Below are 21,664 nucleotides of genomic sequence, written 5' to 3'. Positions count from 1 at the left end.
TTTTGGAACCTTATTAAAGAAATAGTGGCTTAAGTTTATGGAGCATTTTGGTTTTTGTATACATAGAATTAAGAAAAAAAAACCTCCACTTTTTTGGTTTTGGTAGGGTTTTTTGGTGGTTTGTTTTATTTTGTTATTTGCTTTGTTTTGTTTTTTTTTTTTTTTTCCCAGAAGATTGGTAGGTATGGTGATTTTTGGTCCGGAGACTTTTTATGAGGTCTTATGTAAAGTCAGAACATATTCTTTGTTATTACCTTTAGGCAAGTAGGAAACTGCTCGAGACCTATCTATGGTGAACAGTAGATAGGGACAAGCACCAAGAAGAAAATCCTAATCCCAAGGGTCGTGGTTTAGGCAAGTGTCCCTGGGACATCAAACCAGGACATTAAGTTATTTGGAGTACATCTATACCATCTCCATACTTTTCTTTAAAAATATTTGTATACTATGGTTTGAGACAGTTTTATAAATCCTGCTGTATGTTTAATCTCACGATTATTTTCACTCAACCTTTGTAAGACAGTTCTGGTTCTGGACTTCGTCCAGCTAGTGAATTTGTCCCCCATGCTGCTTCCACAACGAGTTGAGGGCTTCCAGAACAGATTTGGATAATGGTGGAAGGGAAGCTTGGGTGCGAGATACAGATGCACCTCTTTCTGGCTTAGAGCGTGAGGGGAGCAGCGCATAAACATTGTGGAAGAAGTGAGAGCATACAGTCCGTGCTTGGGATATGCACACCTCACTGCTGAAAATGTCTATGTATGCTGTAATGTAACTCTCGTTATTGGTAAAACACAATTTTTTCTAGTTTTGGGGTACATGGTTACATTTGTGAAACACTAAGGTAATAACTGTCGTGCCAGAAAACCAAATAATCCATTGGACTGCAGCTGGTTTGGCAAAGAATCAGTGTAAAATTGAAAGTATTTTCCTTCTTGGCATCAGAAACCACCAGGAGGAAAAGCGACTGCTGGTTAGATCCTCTCTTTTTGGGAAATTTAACTCTTGGAAAAATGAACGCCCTACATAAACCTACTGGTATCTGGCATGACTCTATAGGCCGGAAATCCTTTAGTTCATAGAGCTGCTTTCTAAATCATAGCCTCACAGCTCTTGAAAGTTGTTGTAAATCAATCTGAACAAAAGGCTTCATAAACTCCGTTTCATCAGCATTTGATATGTCTTCATTAACACTTTTCTTAATAATTTAACAAATACCACCATTCTTTTCTACATTGAAATTAAACATTTTATGGATTAGTGGTGTGATCTTTGTTGAATAGAATTATGAGCTCACAAAGAAGTCTGCATGGTACAGGAATATAAATATGTAATCAGTTAAATAGGAAAAAATCGTGCACATTATTCCTTAATAGATGTACTACATCCTACTAGTATAAAGAATCAGAAATGCTGAAAAAAGTGGCTGTTGATATAAGTACACACTACAAAAACCCTTTTTTTGAAAGAATTGTGTGCATGTATGATTAATTCAATCCTTCAAGATCCTAAAAATTAAAAAAAAAATGTAGGTTTTATTTTAGTTATTCTACCCTTCATAATATTGCTGTTGCACCTCAAAGCCTTCAATAAGTATTGTTCAGTTGTTTAGCACATTTTCTAGAGACAGTAAAGCTTTAACTCAGGTTGCTGTCTATCTGAAACAAGTGGGTTATAATCATGTCAGCAGGCTATTTACTAAGTTTACAGTCTTGTATCTTAACATGAACCTAATGTAAATCCAGCCTTGACTTTTTGGGAGATGAGAGAGATTCACTCCTACATCATGCTTAATTTTTTGTTGAAAGGGTATGAACTATTTTTGTTAACCTAGGTGAAGGTTTTCAGCAGGAAAAACAAACAAACAAACAAACAAACTGTGCCTGACTTTCTCACAGATCATTTGGGAAGGTGAGTAAACATTGGACAGTATTTGGTGCTAATGGCAGAATTAATTTATGCCTTAGTGTGGTCTTTAAAATGTTTCTGCTTCCATGTATGAATTTTCTCTGTAGCATAGTGTTGCCCCATGATAGCCCTTGTTCCTCTTTCTCCCGTCTTGTGACTTTTTTGGGGTGAGGGAGTGTCTGTCCTTCACCTAAGCTTTCATGTTCTGTTAGCTATTTTATAGTTTAGATTCCTTTTCCTCCCCTTAGCATCCCACTTCTTGAACTTCACTTCTGTCACATTGGCAGTCTCATCCTCTCTGTCTCCTCAGTTTTCACATTATATGGTCTAGAGGTGAAACTTTCCTAGGAAAAGACAGTTGAGAACTGGGCTGCTTCTTTTCCTGAGCAATGCTGACTGGGAAGCCAGACCCTAATTTGTACCTGTTGGAAAGGCTTGGGCTTCCCATCAGAATGGGAATCACTGCTGCCTATGCTTGCAGAAATTGTAATCGTGCTTGTTGGCTTTTTTCATGTCATATTGATTGACTCTGAAATTTTTGATTGCAGTCAAAGGGATGGGAAGGAGCATCTGCTCTCCCTTTAATCTTTGTCTGTCCTACCAGAAAAAGTCAGTCTCTAGTTTTGCTAATGATCACAGCCAGACAAACCTGCTGCAGAATGCTGTGAAAGCTGTCCCTTGCAGTTTTATATCTTCCATGGCTGATTTTTTGTTTTTATTTTTTTTTTAACATAGGTGTTAGCTATTATGGTTGCATGGAAAAAACTGAAAATGTCAGGAAGTTGTAAACTGTGACACTGCTAGTCTGAAAAGTCTGAAGCTATTCATCATCCTTAATCTTGGCAACAGAAGTTCTAGGTGTTCCTATGTCTGTGATTACAGGATTTCTCATCTTTGTCTGTGAAGGAAAGCTGATGCCCAAGCACCAGTGATGTCATCTTATTTTTCTGTCTTGTTATAGCTTTATTTTTTTCATCTTTCCCCATGTTAGTATTGATTTAGTTAGGATGGGTGCATTTTTCATATCTTCCTAGGACCAAAGCAGAGGGCCTATATTTGGTCAGGAAATTACAGTTGAAACTGAGTTTGCAGCCAGAGGAAACTGGGAAAATATCAGTATCAAAGGACTGATAAGTGGAGAAAGGACAGCCAGAAAGTAAATTATAGCTTTGAATAATTGCTGTTTAAAACTACTGAATAGTAATAATTCATTACAATTACCAATTACTTTCAGCTATGAGCCACAATTACTTGAATAGAATAAATTCATGTAGCACGATTTATAGATTGTTTCTAAAAACACCCTGAAAGTTTTGGATCCTCACTACAACCTTCCTAGATAAAAGTAGAGTGAAATTAACCTGATTCTTGAATATACCCATGCTTCACATGGTTGTGTTTTTTGGCTCATGTATTAGTAGGACTAAAGTTTGTTACTTCTGAAATACAGCTGTAAAGATCAAAAGTGAGTATATGAGTTCTGAACCAATTTCAGAACTATCGAATGGACCTACAATAGCCAGATAAAAAAGGGACTGGAAGAGTACAAACCAGATAGCATAATAATCTTGTACACTTTATTTGAATGTACATGCACTTCTTTCCCCTGCCTCCCACCCAGCCCCTTTCTAAAAGTCCTTTATTGCTGGTATATTGACTAAACCACATCGGATAAGTACCTCGGTGAGTCCTGAAGGTGAAGGTCTTTTTTTACTCCATCACAATATACATCTAAGATTGAGAGTACACTGAAGCTTATTTCTTTCAGAACTTCAGTCGACTTTAAGGCATAAGAGGAGCATTTGGACTAAGTAATACACAATTCAAAAGTAGCATTTATTGGTTGAAATCCTTTCTTGAAAAAAAACAAAGGCCTGCGTTCTTCACCTGAAGACAAAATGAGATCTAATTTACTTAGGCTGGAATTTAACCAGTCACAAATGCAAAACCGTTCCTGCTAAGTCAATTATTATCGTGAAAGCACTTTATTTTTGAGAACTGGAAAAACATATTTTATGGTCACATTTTAATTCATATGTCACCTATGAAAAACAAATTGTGACATTCTTAAGGAAACAAAATTTGAATTTTTTTCTTGAAAAGCAGGTTGTACAAAAACAGGGCTTTTCTCATATTGTCCTTCAGCTCCAAGAAACACCTGCTCAAACTTAGAAGAAGGAAAATACATTTTGAGGTTGAATGCATCTTTTGTGATATAGGTCAGTTAACATACAGGAAGCATCACATCATCTTTTAAAGTACTGGGAAGATTTACAAATACTATTTCTTTTGAGCTACTGAAATGCATGTTTTATATTTCAGATGACTTAGAAAAATCTTGTTATTGGCAGACTCTAAAGAAATACTTAATGCAACTGTGGTCCTAAGAAATATATAAAGGAAAGCTCAAGCATGTCGTTTATAATACAGCCTGTATTCCAGACCTAAAAAATAATTCAGACAGAAATGTGTTCTGATTTAGAGTACAGATATGCAGCTCTTCAGGATTCTGAGATTAATGATAAATAAAGGGGCCAGTTAGCTCAATAGCACCTTTTCCACTGTTTTATTAATAATAATCCTGCTACAGATGTGTATTAGAACTCATAATGATGCTCAGCAGATGTCTTTTTGCTGGTCAGAAAAAAAAATGCTAGCTCAAAAAATTTTTTTGCAATAAAAGCAACATGTAAAATAAAACAGACACAAAGAGCATAGAAGAAAAATTGTGTAGCAAGGGGGGGGAAGCAATTGAAAAATGTACAACCAAAAATTAAAACATAGTTTGAATAAGTTTTCTGCTTGGTAACTGTAATTAAAGAGGACTGCTTGTCTTACTGAAGCAATAAAACAAAATGTTGTCTGCTTAGCGAATGACCTCTAACTTGCAAAAATATGCAGTTCTGAATGAAGATGAAATAATAGTTTTGAAAGAAATTAAATTTATTCCTATTTCTACCTTTTGTATGCATTCTTCTGCATTCTTGAGTCTTTGGATTGCTTTGAGGTGCACTGGCAGAACACTTGCCCAGAATACTGACCATACCATCTTATATGCTCTGTGTTGTAGCATAAAAGGTACAAATCAAAAGTTGACTTTGCAGGGTAATGTCAGGACAGGCTGCAGGTCTCCGAATTTGTGTGGATCCAGTATTTTCACTTCCCTATAGAAAAGGTATTAAGGAACTGTTAACAAACATTTCAGCTCTGAAGCTGAAGAAGCAGCTGCAGGATATCAAGCTGCTCTGGCCTTGGTTTATATTAATGCTTTGGGTTTTTTTAACCCAAGTTTGGCAAAAGTAGTGGTCTGATTAGTAATACTTCCATGACATTTCATTTATAAAAAGTTGTAAGGATGGGTATTTTTCTGCACATTCTAAACAGGCACATCTGATTTCAGAGCTCGTATTATACAAGGGCCCCAAGAACTTAGCACAATTATTTTGTGGGGATTTAACTCCAGACTTTTAGCCAAAGAGCTTGCTTCTGATGACAGCTTGGCTTGGCTTCAGATACTGAAGGAGAACATCATGACCATGCTGAAGCATCAATCATATTTGACATAGATGATGTTTTGAGCCCAGAAAGATTGGACAGAGAAGAGTAAAACCTTGCTTTAAACCATGTTTTGTGCCTTCCCAGGCTGTCAGATGCCAGGGTCCTTCAATGTTCAGGAGTTTATGCCAATCCAACAACGTGTATTAAGACAGTATGAGGTATGTCTTCACAATTGTGTAATGTGGCCCCATGTCTGATTTCAGTCATCTGACCTAACCTTTGCAGTATGGTGCCTAATATTGCAGTCCTTCTGCCACAAGAACTATCACTCAGTGTCTTGTTAGATGTCTTCTTGAGTGTATGTACTTAAAATTTTGACTTCATATTATTTAATATTTAATACTAATAATATTAATGTGGTGATAGATATATTTAATATATATTGTTGCATTGTTATTATTTTTGCTCAAATCCTTTGAGTATAAAACTCAAATGTGGAATTGAAGCTGTGAAGTTCGTGGAACTTCCAAGAGCAATTAAATGTGACTGTTTATTTGGAGGTGAAAGTAATGCAGTACAAAGTCTTTTGGCTAAGAACACAAGAAATTTTGATTACAGATAAGTGCATATTATCTTCTCTTCAATTGTCAGGCTAACAGTAGGGTAGAGACATCAACAGTATTGCTGGCAACAAGTTAGAATTTGGAAACTTACATTTCCAAAAATACTACGTAGAATTTCTCTCAAAGAAATATTTCAATGTAAGAGATTCATCCTTTCTTCATTTGAAGCTTTATTCCATTCTATTATTGATTGGTTTTACATTTTCACATTTTATATATTTTCAGTTCAGAAGTATTGTATAGCTTACATAATATTGTCTGAGTGCATGTTTATCATGAGATAAAGAATTATTGAATGTGCTACCTGTTGCTTCTGAAGACTTAAATAGTATCTGGATTTTATGGTTTTCAAATTTACCCAACCACAGAATGAAATTATCATGTGTATGTTGAAAAGATTACTTCTTATGTTATCTTTAACATGTAGCTTGTCAATGGTATCTAAATTATGTTTTATTTGTGCAAAGATTGTTCATATAATGAATACCTATATAGTCATGGTGCACACTATTAGTCTACAGTCTATTAGTCTACAGAGATAATTCTGAGGAACTCCATTCTCAAATGTGATGAATTGCTTGAACACTTAATGGAGAGCAGTTCTGTACTGATAAGAGAGAACAGATGGAGTTGCATCAGAGTATGTTCTCTCTTCTGTTCTGTGATTCATTACTGGGTAAAATGAGTTGCCCTCAAGTAGTCTTTGGCCTATGCTACCAGCCGTAATCCAATTAAAAATATTTTTATGGTCCCAGCTCAATACATTACTCAAAGGAAACTGAATTTTAGCAGAGACTTTGGGAGCTTACTGCTTGTGGTTGTGGTAATATACTGGGGGGACAGAAAAGGGAGTGATTATTTCTTATGGAGCAGTAGTTATCTAGCGAAATAATTTGAATTTCATATATTGATTTTGAAAATTAGTTGTTTGAAATCATTGTATAAAATCAGTCAATCTACTTTTTCTACAAAAGTAAAATGTTTATGTATACATATTTGTGCATGTTTGTGGAGCTACAGGTAATTCTTAGCTAAGATTTTCAAAACCTCTTCTTACATATATTTTTTGATGACCATGTTATGCTCAGTTACTTATTTCTCTGATACTGCTAAAATTCATGTTCTGTCCTACCTTTGTGCATGCTGGAGGCTTCCATGGTCATTGCTGATGACCAAAGGATACTCCTTCCTCTTCTGACTTCTACAATACTAATTCTTAAAAATCTTATTTAAAATCTGTGTGGGGCAAACACTCCTACTTTGCACATATGCTATGGGGGGTATTGCGGGGGAAAGGTGTCTCAGAATTGCTGGTTTAAGTTTTGCAGTACTCTGAGTATACCTTGTATGTTATGTTACTCAGACAACTTTTATTCACTAGACAAGGTTTAAGAGTGAATGTTTACATAAAAGCCTGCACTTAAAATACTAAAGTTGTGCAGCAAAAAAAAAAAAAAAGCTACAGTATCAAATTAAAATAATTAAAATTATACCTAACAATAAATATACTCTTGTTTCTGCTGCATGTCAGCCAGTTTCTGCCTTTCTTTTGGAAGAAACTGGAATAATTTTAAATTGCACGTTTTCTTTGTTGAAGTTAAGCTGCCTTTTCCTTTCTATCTGATCAGAAGCCCAAGGTAAAAGACAAATTCTATCCTCTTTTTCTGTGGCATTCCAGACTGGAAATTCTTTGCTTTTTGTTTTTACTAATGAAAAATTCCATTCCTGTTTTCTACTATATTGGATCCATTGATACCAGACGTGATGAAGGGGATTCCTTCCTTCCTTGCCCTCAAAATTTAATATTTCTAGTATATGTGTTAATTAGTACAGCCTCTTTCCCAGGTGATACTGTAACTATGAAGAAGTTTAGTCCTTTTAATGGAACAGTTTCTAATTTAAGTTTTTTTTCAAAGGGAAAAACTTCACAGATTTTTGATGTTTTCTTGTCTCTTTCATGTCTCTAGCCAACAAGGACGCTGGTTATGACGAGTATGTCTTCTGAGTAAGTATTAAACATTTTGACTCTTTAGTCAGCACACCATTTAAACTTGAATGTTGATAATCTTTTTATGCCTATACAAAATGAAATTTATCTTTGGGCTGTGTGTTAAAACACTTTATTCTGTATTCTAGTTAGAAACATCTACGTACATGCCTATGTTGTTGCTGTCTACATTGTATGTGTATGTATGTGTTGCTATGGTGCAGACTGAAGTAGTTGTTCCATAGGTGAGCTCAACAGGGCTTCAGAGCAATAAAACTAAAATCTTAAGCAAGTTTCGAATTTTTCTGAAGGAAATGTAAAAAGCAGTAGTGTAGTAAATGGTTCAGACTTTCAGCCCAAGACTTAGCTTTTTCCCCATGCATTTTAATTATTTCTATTTAAAAAGTCATAATCTGAAACATCAGTTTAAAATGTTTTCTTTCATACAAGTAGTTGCTGAATAAATATCAGTTGTAGGCTTTTTAGCCACTTAGTTTCAAAACATTAGAAGCAGCTGCCACTGCATATTTTGGGGGAGAGTTAATAATTTTCTGGCATGCTCTTATCATTCTCTTAAAAGTCTTACTGCATAAAGAACATCCAACAAAAACACAATTCCATATTTCATACTACACTTGCTTACAGTTTTTTGAATTCTTTTTCAAAACTCAAGATATTTCTGCTAACCACAAATCTGTTTCAGGTTTGAAGTAATCAAATCTTGACAGTTACATATATATAAGTATTCAGAAACAGCACTTAGTGCGTATCCTTTTAGAAGTTCTTTGTAAATGGTTGTCAATAGCTATTAACAAGTGTACTAATATATGTGTCAGAAACAGCAAATGGAATTAATAATTTTCTTGACTGGATGCTAGTAACACCAAGACTATAAAATGCACTTTGCAAGTCATGCAACACAGGATCATTGTGGGGGAGATAAAGATAATAGTTACAGCACAGTTAGGAGTAGTGGAAAACAGGCCTAAATCTGCCTAAAAGAGGAGAACAAATCCTGGCACAGCTGGGAAAAAGTTCTTTTGTTGAAAGAGGTCATTAATATATTATTTCTTTTAGGTTGCTTGTAGTTGATTTTTCCCACTAGCCAATTACTGTTTCATTAAATAAGAATTTCTGCTGATAACAATTGCTTTTCTTCAGAACTTCTTCATCAAGATTGTGCTTTGGGCTGTCTACAATTGTAGTCATTCATCAACTTTTAAATGGGAGAAGGGATAGGGACTGCTTCTGAAAGAGCTAAAGAACAGAAAATAGTCCTCCAAAATACCACTCAATGGCCAAAATCCAATTCTTCTACCCAGTAGCTACAGCCTCAAAAGTGGTTCATTAGAATTTAAATTTTAAGATTCATGAGTTCTGTGGTTTCATGGCATCAGGTTTTCAGGTTATAATAAACGCTGCTCACTGATTCACAACCAGCAGCTGCCTGTTTTTCTGAATCATAAAATCAGTGAAATTTTGCTGTAAATTTGCATCTGACTGAGGTATAAACTGGTGCGTTTTCACTGCAGTTTGTAAGATATCTTAAATTAAATTCTCGTACAACAGGACTTTGTCCTCTTACTGTAAGGAATTTTGTGTAGACACAAGAATGAACTAAGGAAAGGTTCAAATAGAGCGTGGAAATGCATCCCCTGAGCCTGTAGGCTAGACAGGGCCAGCCCCTATGGGTTGCAAGCTTGCAAAAGCATTCACTTGTAGGCTACGATGAGGAAAAGCTCATAAAACGAAAAAGGAATAGTAAATATTCTAGTACCAGTCGAAGCCATATCGGGTCAGTTGTTTGATTTGATTTGATTTGATGCTGCGGGACATGGTTTAGTAGTAACTTGGCAGTGCTAGGTTAACGGTTGAACTTGATGATCTTAAAGGTTTCTTCCAATCATAACGATTCTATGATTCTATGATTTCTCTTTTTAAGTGTCTCCACATACAATATCACCTTTTGACTTAAGTGGGAAGTTAATTAGCTACATTGTTTTTAATATTCAATTATTTCTTTGAAACTTCTTGATAAATAGATTGCTGCATTCTCTGTGAAGAATTGTGTGCAGTTTTGCTAGAGTACCTCTAAGCAGTGTTTGTTTAAGCTGTGGTATTTTGGGAGTTTTAACTGAGTTACTTTATGTGGAATGAAATTTAGTGGGAATGAAAGTAAACCCAGAGGCATCTGGAGATGTTCTGAGTGCGCTTACGTTATATCAGTGATCAACGTAAATGTTTTACCTGAGATGATCACAATTGTGACAGATGTGACTGTGTTCAAGGGTTGTACTTAATCTTGAGTTTTATCTTGAGTAGCATGCCGTGGGCATTTCCAAGTCATCTGGGAGAAGCAGAGAGGGCACTGCGCCTTCATTTACAGATCTTTAATGACCATTTATAATAATGATTTATAAAAATAATCATTAATAAGAACTAAATTGTTCTCATGCAACAGCTTTTCTCTAGTGATACCAAGATCTGTCTGTTTTAATGATATATTTCTGTGCTTCAGTGTGGCTATGTAGAGAACTCAAATTAGAATTCCAGTTATAGGTGGCCATTCTGGATTTTATATTTAACTTTATAGGTTTAATTATAATTGTATTTAAGGATAAATGAATTTTTAATTGAAACATGGGCTCATATGTATAGGTTGCAAGCCAGAACTTAAGACTTCTCTCTAAATTTAGACACAGCATTTTATTCAGATGCTGAAAATCTGGTGCTTCCTAATGAAAACCACTTAAGAGTGCCGTGTCTAAATGTTTACATTTCCTGGTAATACTTTTTTGATAGTACTACAAAAGCAACCAAGAATGAAGCTCTGTTGTACTAGGCATTGTACACAAACAATATGTTAGATAAATCCTGACTCAAAAAGCTTCTATTTAAACAGACAGGACAGATGTGGGGGACAAAAGAGCTTTGAAGTGCAAGTAGATATGATTGGTGATGACAGAAAAGGGTCTGTTTGGACTCTGTGGGAAGGCTACTGAATTTAGAGATAGCAAATAGTTAGAGGCTCAGTGAGAAAAGGATAAGAAATGATTAGTGAGGAAAGAAAGGAGGTGAGTTTGAGTTATATGCTTTTATGATCTGCATATCCATTCAACAATGTATGGGTTTTTTTCTTTTTCTTCTTTTTAGGAAGCAAAATACAATAATTCAGGTGGTAAATAAACTTGGAGACTTTTTGTTCTCAGATGATGTATGTGAAACAACAAGTCATGTAGTTACCGGGAGTCCTCGTCGTACCTTGAATGTTATGCTAGGAATTGCTCGTGGGTGTTGGATTGTTTCTTATGAATGGGTAAGAAATATTTTTTTTTTTTTTAATTTTACTACAGAGAAAATTAAACTTATTTTGTATATTGATATTTATCAGCTGTATACCCATGTTTGTGTCCGTGCTACCTACAATGGTGCAATGTTCAGATATTCAGGTGTACCTAGAATTAGCTCAATTAGAGGAAATTTGTCTGTGTGAAGCTCTATTACCGTGACTTATGGTCTTTCAGCCCTTAATCTAACCAAAGTATTCCTGTATTGTACCTCAGTTTGTATTTTAGAAATGCCTGAAGTCTTATCTAATAGATAAGAAACTCATGTTACATGCTTTATTTTTGGACAGATTAAAGGCTAACCAGAGCATTTCTGCTCAACAATAGCCAAGTCATACTATTCCGTTTGAATTTTTCCTATACTGATTTAATATATTTCTGTTGTGTTCTGAAACACACATTGTGTTCAGCACTGGTAAAAATGAAATGAATTGTTAGATATTTTGCTGCGTAGTGGGAAAGCTGTAAAATATTAAAAAAAAAAAAAAAAAAGAGGAGAGCTCTTTGTAGATGAGTAGTTTGGAGACTGTAATTTACAGAAATTGCTCCCAGATATCCAGATCAAATAATCACTGTGTATCCTCAAAATTTCTTCGGGACTGCTACATAGAGTTACCAGACTGTTACTATAAAGACAAGATAATCTTGAATTGCTATACTGGGTTCGTCTGGGATGAAGTTAATTTTCTTTATCGTAGTCTGTGTGGTGCTTTCTTTTAGACTGATGACCAAAACAGTGGTGATAATCCCACCAGTGTTTTAGCTATTGTTCAACAGTGCTTACACAGCATCAAGGTGTTCTCTGTTTTTTGGTCAGCCCCTCCCAGCAAGTAGGCTGGGGGCGCACAAGAAATTGGGAGGGGACTCAGCTGGGACAGCTGACCCCAACTGATCAAAGAGATTTTCCATACTGTGTGACATCATGCTCAGCTATAAAACTGGGAGGTTTTTTTCCAAAGCAGCCATTGCTCATAGACTGGCTGGGCATCAATCTGCTGGTGGGAATGATTACTTTTACATTTAAACTTTTTTTCTGCTTCACTTATTAACCATCTTTATCTTAATCTATAAGGTTGGTTTTCTTCTTGCTTTTGCCTTTCCAGTTCTCTCCCCCATCCTGGAGTGAGTGAGTAGTGGCCAGGTGGGGAGTTTACCTGGGTTAAACCACCTCAATTGTTCACTGCAATAATAGAGATTAACCACTCAGTCTGGCATTACAGTTGACAGTTTTTCAGATTTCCTCATGTTTCCAGGGCTATAAAACATAGCTGTTGGAATTTATATGGAAATAGTTCTTAGTCTTATTTAGAAAAGGGTTGTAGAGTAACTTTAAATTTCTTGGTTTCCTTTTTCTTATAAATACTTCAAAATTTAGTTGTTGGGTTGAAAACAAACTCCTGTTGCCTTTTTGTTTTCAAGATGTCTGACGCTTACCAGTGTGAAGCTTGTACATGTAGTTATCTGAAGAAGCTGTTGTGGTATACTTTGGGGTTTTCAGAAGTTCTTGGTGATTAATTTTCCTTGGAATAAAGGGGTTTACATCTTTGGTCACCTTAACAATGTAATGTGCCTGTGTAGCAAAAAAGACCCATAGCATCCTTGGTTGCATTAAGGGGAACATATTTGAGCATGCGATTTGGACAAGACAATCTCCACAGGTCCATTCCAGCCTCAACTATTATATGATTCTATGCATCTATGAATGAAATGCATAAAATATCTGTCCCGCACTTAGCTTTGTATGGAGTTTTAAACAAGTAACAACGTATTTGCTATAAGTTACTTTCTCCTAATTGGGTAGTCAAACACGAGAGCTGTATATTTCCTTGAGAAAAAGCTCCAAATAACTACCAAGATAGCTAAAGATGTAGATAACTACTACAAAAATACAATGAAATAGTTTCCTGTCTTTATACGTAAGGCAGTATTTGGATAATCAGTATTCTGGCAACTGCTGTCCTGGAATTTCATTGCCCGTTTTATGCACTGCGCTTCTGTGAACCAATTCATGGTGAAAACATCAGCACATGATCTTCATAAACCAGTATTGGCTAGTAGCAATGCCAAATTTTCTCCTGCTCTCTACAGACTCATCACAGGGTCATCTATATCCCTCATACAACCTCAGTAAGTTAAATGGAATTGTTCCAAGGATTAGTTTGTTCTTGTAAATATTATTGAATCAAATGCTGAAGCTGTCTTCACTCGTTTTACTGATGCTATTTAGAGAATTCTGAAGTTACTAGGAGAGCTGCATGAGAAGGAACTAGAATATAACTTCAGAAATCAGTTCTCCAAATCACAAGTTTTTTCAATCTTATATTGCTGTGAATATTGCTATTTTTAATTTTTTTAGAAATGTGCTTAAATCTTTCACTGAGGCTGGGTACAACTTTGTCCATAAATGTCTAATCCCTCAAGTAATTAAGTCATTTATTTCACTGAAAGAAAATAGTGCTTTGAACTTTTTAAAAAATTATTTATTAATCTGGTTAAATCTATGCATCTTATTATGTAAGATCATTATTGTCATATTTCTAATTATGTCACTGGCATAATTTTGCCATCTTTTCACCCAAATTTGTTAACTGAATACTTCGACTAGAGAAGAGAAAGCTGAAGCCTTACTTAATCATTATGAGGAAATCTGTAGAAACGTAGTCAGGAGAATTTCATTTAAGCAAAATAATTTTTCCTTTTATTAATGCTACAATACTGCATCCTTTAAATGCTTTTCTACACTGTAGTCAATCCTACCATAAGTACTTTCATTGTTAAAATAATTCAAATTAGACAATTAAAATAATCAGTCTGGAGAAATCAGTAGTACCTTTTAAACAAGGTATTAATTTTGAACTGTGGCGATTGTCTTTTGGAAGATGTTTCTCAATGTTTTAAGAAGCTGAAATATAATTTACCTCTGCCTTTTGACTTGTAGCATGGAGAGATAATTTAGGCTGCAACATTTTTTTTCTTCTTCTGAGCAAAAATTAAAATGATCTTTTTAAAGATGGATGTTGGAGAAATCTCAAATGTATAAATACCATATGATTATTGAGTGTGCTAGCTGGATGTGTAAGAGGCCTTAAATAATGACTAGTCAAACAATGTGTTTTCAGACCCTTGAGAACTTGATGTTTGACATAAATGTTCGTATAGAGTGTGAACAAAAGAACATAGCTGTTTTGGATATGCAAAGGAAAACTTTGAACCGAGGCTAACCTTATAGCTGTATAACCTGCAGGACACTTGTTGGACCTCTGTGTCATAAAGGTTGCCTGCTACAGAATTAGATAAAATAGTCCATACTTGAAGACAAAGTAACAGAAGGTTGATCAACTTGATTCTAGAGTCCAAGGGAAAACATTCTTTAAAGTTATAAGTCCACAGAAAAATTATGCTTTTTCTACTCTCCTTTTCCCTCCCTATTTCCTCCTTTCATGGGTCCTCCATGACCAGCAAGAGTGCATTCTACAGGAATCTGATACATTCTTAACATCTCAGTTATCAGCTGTATTTTCCTAACTTCTGATACTCCTATATCCATTATTCATGCTTGATCCATACTGTACTGCTTTATCATTACATTTTAAGCTAAATCTTTTGTAACTGCACATTTGAAAACTTCTGGATAGCTCTTCCTTTTGAGTATAAACCCATTTATATTCTGAAGTATTTCAGCTTTTCTTAGCCCTTTTGCTGCATTACAAGGAACTGTTGAATATGAAGATGTTAACGACTTAACAAGAAAAAGGAGTTTACTCAAGAATAATATTGCAAATCATAACCTGTTTTTGTCCTACATGAATTTAAAGCTTTTTTTTTTTTTAGTGTTGCTATGAAAATATACTGGTTGAAAATTTGTATCTGGCAAAGTCAGAAGCAAACTTTCAGTGACTTAGAATGGAGAGCTCTTGCCTTTGTGTTCATGAAAACTGAATGTTTTAGTGAGTGGTGACCTAATTATTTACTGCAGGACCTGTTCATGAACTCTGTATCTAATTTTCCTTTTATCTAGGAAAGGAGATACCATGCCTTTGTACTCAATTCCAGAACCATGATAGACAAGCATTAATCCATCTTTTGTTAAGACAAACAAAATTCATTTCTAAACAAAATTCTGTAAATACTACAGGGATTCATAGAGGTTGTAACTGTAAAATTGGCCTGGAAAAGGAAATGGGATTACTTAATCATAACTAATCATTTGGGTTTATGTTTTAATCTGTTTGGGTTGTTTGCCAGTTACTTTTGGTACAAACATGATTTTGGTACTATAAGGACACGACGTGCACATTATACAGCATGATACATCTGTTCCTGCTCAAGATTATTTACGAAGAAATTATTTGCATGCATCATGTCTCTAAGAGTTACAATTTTCTTGGTTCAGTTAAAGTTGATTTATACTGCGATTAAAAGAGAAATGACTTCAATTCACAAGTTACTTTTATTTGCAATAAATATAAACAGCTGTAAGTATAAAGCTAACAGATTTCAATATTCTTATTGTAAACTGTAAAAAGTAATTGTAAAAAATATACACACCTTGAAATTTATAACTTCAAATCCTAAGTTGCAGTCTTAACTGTGTGATTTTAAGAAGTTACTATACTCTTCTTCACAGAATCATAGAATGGTTTGGGTTGGAAGGGACCTTGAAGATCATCTAGTTCCAACCCCCCTGCCATGGGCAGGGACACCTCCCACTAGACCAGGTTGCTCAAAGCCCCATCCAGCCTGGCCTTAGACACCTCCAGGGATGGGGAATGCACAACTTCCCTGGGCAACCTGTTCCAGTGCCTCACACCCTCAGAGTGAAAAATTTCTTCCTAATATCTAATCTAAATCTCCCCTCTTTCAGTTTAAAGGCATTCCCCTTTGTCCTATCACTACACTCCCTGATGAAGACTCCGTCTCCACCGTTTCTGTAGGCCCCCTTTAAGTACTGGAAGGGGCTATGAGGTCACCCCGGAGTCTTCTCTTCTCCAGGGTGAAGAGAGCTAAAGGCATTATTAGGTTTTGAGTATTTTTTTAAAGGCCATTGATTTATTAATGTGCTTAACTCTTAATTTTAGGTTTGGTATGATATAATGAATGTAGAAATTACTTTGTCTTTTTGTACAGCTGTTGCATTTGCAAATATTTGGTTGTGCATTTTCTAAAAGTAAACATAATGTCCTTTGGGTTTTTGTAATGAAGTTCAACAGTAAGTTTGAAGATGTGCTGCTTTTCATTATCAACAAAAAATCACCGTTCACTTCCAATAGCCTGGAAAATTGGACATCTGCCCTCCCCTCACAAGTAAAACACCACTTGCCACACAGAGCACCAGCTTTTGTAGTGGTTCGTATTGGAGGTTACTGGTTGCTCTGAAAGTTGTCAAGCATAAGCTACTTGACTAAAGACTATAGAACTTTTTGATAACAACATTACTTCCTGAATTCAGTTTGCAATTTGCTTCTTGTAGCAACAGATTTGGGGCAAAAGAGCCCTTTACAGAAAGTTATTTTCCTGTGTACAATTAGTCCATTTTATAAGATTTACGTTACTAGTTTATAATCGGTCTGTTCAGCTTAGAATTTTGTTTAGTTAGTGAGCTGTAACATTGTAAAGGATAACTTTATCATGCTTGATATATATTATGCCAGTTTTTGTCTGAGGAACATCTCATAGAACTGCTTCCCAAATTTTATGAGGTGAAGTTTTATAATTTAAAATAAAACTAATATGGGTTTGTATGGCATCTTCCAAAAAAAAATAATAAAACAAAAAACAGAATATTTCAGTTATTTGTGAATCAAGCATGGGAATAATTTCAAGCACTGATGGGATTCAGCTTGTCCTAAGGTGAATAACGACAACAGTTTAATGGTGCATGGCTGTGCTAACAGTAAGAAACAGACATCATCTATTTGAAATGGCTAGAGAACTATTTAGGGAAAATCTGACTGCCAGAGGTAGAATTATCCTAAACACAGGGATTTACTTTCTAATAAATCACATATATCCCATTTTGGGGGTATACGTACGCTTCTTGTTCACTTAATACTACCTGTGGCTGTAGGAGCGGTATTGGTGGGCTGCTGTGGTTTTTGAGGTCGCACGTATGAATAGTGCTGTCTCCCACTAGTGGGTAACAATGCTTTTTTTGACTCGTATTTCAGGCGTGCCAAATGGCAACTACAGGAAGGATGTTGCAAAGCTCAAGTATCTGTAAAAGAGGAATTGAATTGTGTGACAGTGGACAAACTTGGCAAATAAATTACCAGTCTTTTACCTATATGAGAAGCTTTATGGCTCAGCTCACAATGATGAAGCCAATGGCAAAAATGAACTCCTCTTCCATCAGAACGTGCTTCAGAATTTAGACTGTCTAGAAATTAGTAGGACAATGCCCTTTATACAACTCAAGGACAGAGCCATGGTAGGAACTTCAGCGTCTTTCCATTTTCCCATAAAGAAGATATTTTTACCGCTTGAGGGATAGTCTCTGAACATCCTTTGTGAGGCTTTTAATATTACAGTCTATCAGTTGCAACTTATAATGATAAATTGTTTTGAAGAATGGTTTAGAAAATCCACCCAGGAAAAATGCTAGATGAAGTAGTTTGGGGGAAGTTTAAAAAAAATAAATAAATTAAAAATAGTGTGTTTCAGAAGCTGAAAATATAACCAGTTCAAGTAGGTTTTTTTCTGTTAACCATTTTGTGATGGCCATGATGGAAACAGAAGTCTGAAAGTAGTCCAAAGTGTTATGATGCTTGGAGACTAGCAATCTTATTGATCCAGCATTTCAGAGCTCAGTTGAATGTAAATGATCGTGTATTTTCCAGACAGTCAGTACTCTGCACCATTAGCAACCTTTTTTTATGCTTTAGAATGTGACGTTGACAGAGGAGGATACCAAAGAGAATTAAATTGAGCTTTTCTTCTTTGCAAGATAATTTATATATGTAATGTGGATTATATACAACAGTTGCATAATCCCAGTCAGTAGTAGGAGTTGATACTGGTCCAATATTGTTTAACATCATTTATGATCTGGATGATGGGGAAGAGTACACCCTCAGCACGTTTGCAGATGTTGCAAAAGTGTGAGGAGTGTTTGATACACCAGATGGGTGTTGCCATTCAGAGGGACGTAGACAGGCTGGAGAAATGGGCCAACAGGAACCTCTTGAAGTTCTGTGATTAGATGAACCAAGAGAACAGAACTGAATAGTATGACTTCCCTTTTCAATATTTACTCTAATTTTATGTATCATGATGCAAAAAGTTGACTTTTCTAATATCCTCACAAGGTTTTAAAATTTAATGTAGCTATGCATAGAAATATCACTTTGGTATTTTAATGTTTTGTTTCAGTTGTAAAATTCATACCTTTCTGCTTGATTTTTCAGCGAATCGTTTGGTTTGGGTAAATGAAATATCAAACCAACTATTGCAACTGCGCTGTTACTTCTAATTACACGTTCAAAGAGTTTGCCTTTTTAGAAATTATAAGAGTTCTACTTACTGCTTAATTTATTTTAGGTTCTCTGGTCTTTGGAATTGGGCCATTGGATCTCAGAGGAACCATACGAGCTTTCATCCAGCTTCCCTGCAGCTCCTGTAAGTTTAATGGCCCTTTAAGCTTGTAAACTTTCTTTTGTTTATCTGGAAAATGATTGGCCCTCTAAATAGGTTTTGTGAACAAGAAGGCCCACTAGAAAAAAATACTTTTTTAAAGCAAATACTGTAAGGAGTTATTTTCTCCTTCGACCAATACTTTTTGAAGTGTGTGCAAAAACTTTGGTATGGCATGGAATATGCAAAAAGTTGATTCACCCTATAACATCTGAATAAACTAGCCTCTTACTTAAGTATAAAAGTCCTTTAATGTATTTGTGGCGTATTTTATTTCTATCTCTCCTTGTATATAAACTGGAGAAGCATGTTATCACCTAGCAGAAAGATTATTTTTGCCATGGACTCGGTATTTTCAGTCCAGAAATTGCTTTGGCAGTGGAAAATTATTGTTGGCTTTTAAAACTACTAAGTAGGTAAAATGAAGCATTTTTCTTGCCTTTAATGATCATTCTCAAGTACTGAATTGTGAACTAGTGCAAAAGTGCGTATGTGGTGGCATGGTGTATCTGTGCAGACCCAAGTGTATCTGCATTCCATGTGTTGTAATTGATTAAACAGTAATTTTATTTTGATTTTAACACAAGCAGAATTCTAGCAGGTTACTAATCAATCACTCTAATAGTTTTACCAATAAAGGTTTCTCTTATATTGTAGCAGCTAATTAAATATACTATCATCTGCTACTTGTTTCTCACAGTTTCATACAGGCTTTAAGGAAAGAACGTTTAATGGGTTTTGAACTTTATTTTTACTGTAATGTTATTAACTATTAAAACTTATTTTTAACATTTTTTCCAAATCTGTAATTTGTGTAAATGTACATGTCCAAGATGAAGGCTTTATTTCATAAATTGTATGTTTCCAAAGTGTAGGGAAAATGTAACAGTTATTCTGAAATAAGACCAAAGAAATGAATCATCTGTTATTGGGTGGTATTTTTTCTAAAAGGAGAAAGTAGATTTTTTGGTATAGCAAATACATTAAGAATGGTAAAACTTAATGTGAAAAATAAATAAAAAGCATGTTCTTTTTTTGCCCCCATTTTGTATTCTTATGAAAAAAAGAACACAGTACTTCAGATTAAGCTGTTCTTAGTTTTCTGTTTCTTCTTGGACTACCTTTTTTAATATCCAAGTATGCTATCAGTAACAACTTACATAGCATTCTTTGGAATTGATTCCTGCTGGAGTTGTTTTTTAGATTCTATTTACAGTTTTTATTCCTGAAGTAGAAGTAAGGAGGGCTCGAGAGATTGTGAGAAGATTGAAGGAGGTTATGGTGTTGCTGAGAGCCTAAATCACTTCTATTTGCAGTGTGCTCCTCTTGCACAGTGTCCAAGGTGATATTTCCATCACCTTTCCAATCATTCCTTATTTGAGTCATTCCGTTTTCTTACTGTAAAGAATATCTTATTTTTAAAGGTACGGTTATTATTTGATCATGAATGCTGTTTATATTCCCTTCCTTTTCTTATTATTTCTTTTCTGCTCCCTAAGAAGTATTCGGAGAAAATGAAACTGCATTCTAGTTTTATATACCATTTATTGGATTACAGGAAGGAATTAAAAGAAGGGGTTATCTTGCTGTTATATTTTAATTGTTTGTACCAAGTCCAAAGCAGTTGTTGCAGCCTTCTTTTCCCTATTATTGCATTCCTTCCGAAATGTCCTCCTCTCATTTCACTTCAGTGTTTGCAGTTTAAGCTGTGCAATCTCATTTAGATAAAATGTCAGTTAAAAATAAATTCACTCTAAAAGTTTACATTTGTGTTGGTAAACTACTCCATTTTCCAAAAAAAGAAAAAGTATCATTCAACATCTACATCAATGTCTTCAATCACTTTCCCAGAATAGTCATCAAAAAGCTTTAAGCTTTATAAAGACTTTTTTCCAACAAATCAAAACTAGCCATGCAATATTTAATTATTCTTGTCATATAGCGTTTTCTTACTACAATAATGAAGGTTAACATCAACTGGAAGTTAGCACTATTTTCCTTTGCCTGGTTGAACGTTCATACTGTGCCAGATTCCATCATGGTTTTGAAGAATCATAGAATCATGGAATCATAGAATGGTTTAGGTTGGAAAGGACCTTGAAGATCATCAAGTTCCAACCCCCCTGGCCATAGGCAGGGACACTTCCCACTAGACCAGGTTGCCCAAGGCCACGTCCAGCCTGGCCTTGAACACCTCCAGGGATGGGGCCTCAACAACCTCTCTGGGCAACCTGTTCCAGTGCCTTACCACCCTCAAAGTGAAAAACTTCTTCCTAATGATCAATCTGAACCCACCCTCTTCCAGTATAAAGCCATTCCCCCTCGTCCTATTACTACATGCCCTAGTAAAAGTCCTTCCCCAGCTCTCTTGTAGGCCCCCTTTATTTGATTTTGTATTTATTTTTTTTTAGATTATTGGGCTGGGTATACTCACTATTTCAAATATTGGGAGTATTTTCTTTAGTTGTCTGATTAAATGCAATGAAGCGGGAAATACAGTAATCTAGACTCAGCGTTTCTATTAAATTTAATAGAAACATAAAATATTTTTGATTAGAAGGGGACCTGTGACAGTTGTCTAGTCCAACGCTCTGCTCCAAGGGACTTGTCCAGTCCACCCTCATGGTAATAAATGAAGAAATTAAAAAGAAAATCCAATTTCCCCAACTTGA

The 21,664-nt window shown here is 35.3% G+C and overlaps 1 protein-coding gene across 1 annotated transcript in view; it reads left to right on the top strand.

Moving 5' to 3' along the window:
• Positions 1-21,664, top strand: part of MCPH1 (microcephalin 1) — a gene marked incomplete at its 5' end in the record, with an annotated part of 134,459 nt that overhangs the window by 30,814 nt on the left and 81,981 nt on the right. Inside the window, 3 exons of the mRNA XM_082480419.1 lie at positions 7,997-8,034; positions 11,170-11,332; positions 18,900-18,977. Coding sequence (XP_082336545.1) covers positions 7,997-8,034; positions 11,170-11,332; positions 18,900-18,977 — 279 coding nt within the window. The remainder of the gene's footprint in view (positions 1-7,996; positions 8,035-11,169; positions 11,333-18,899; positions 18,978-21,664) is intronic.

This window comes from Vanellus vanellus (genome assembly GCF_965231255.1).
Source record: "Vanellus vanellus genome assembly, chromosome: 3".
NCBI classification, from domain to species: Eukaryota; Metazoa; Chordata; class Aves; order Charadriiformes; family Charadriidae; genus Vanellus; species Vanellus vanellus.
Note: the sequence above shows the minus strand (reverse complement) of the source record. Positions and strands in the feature narration are given on the sequence as shown.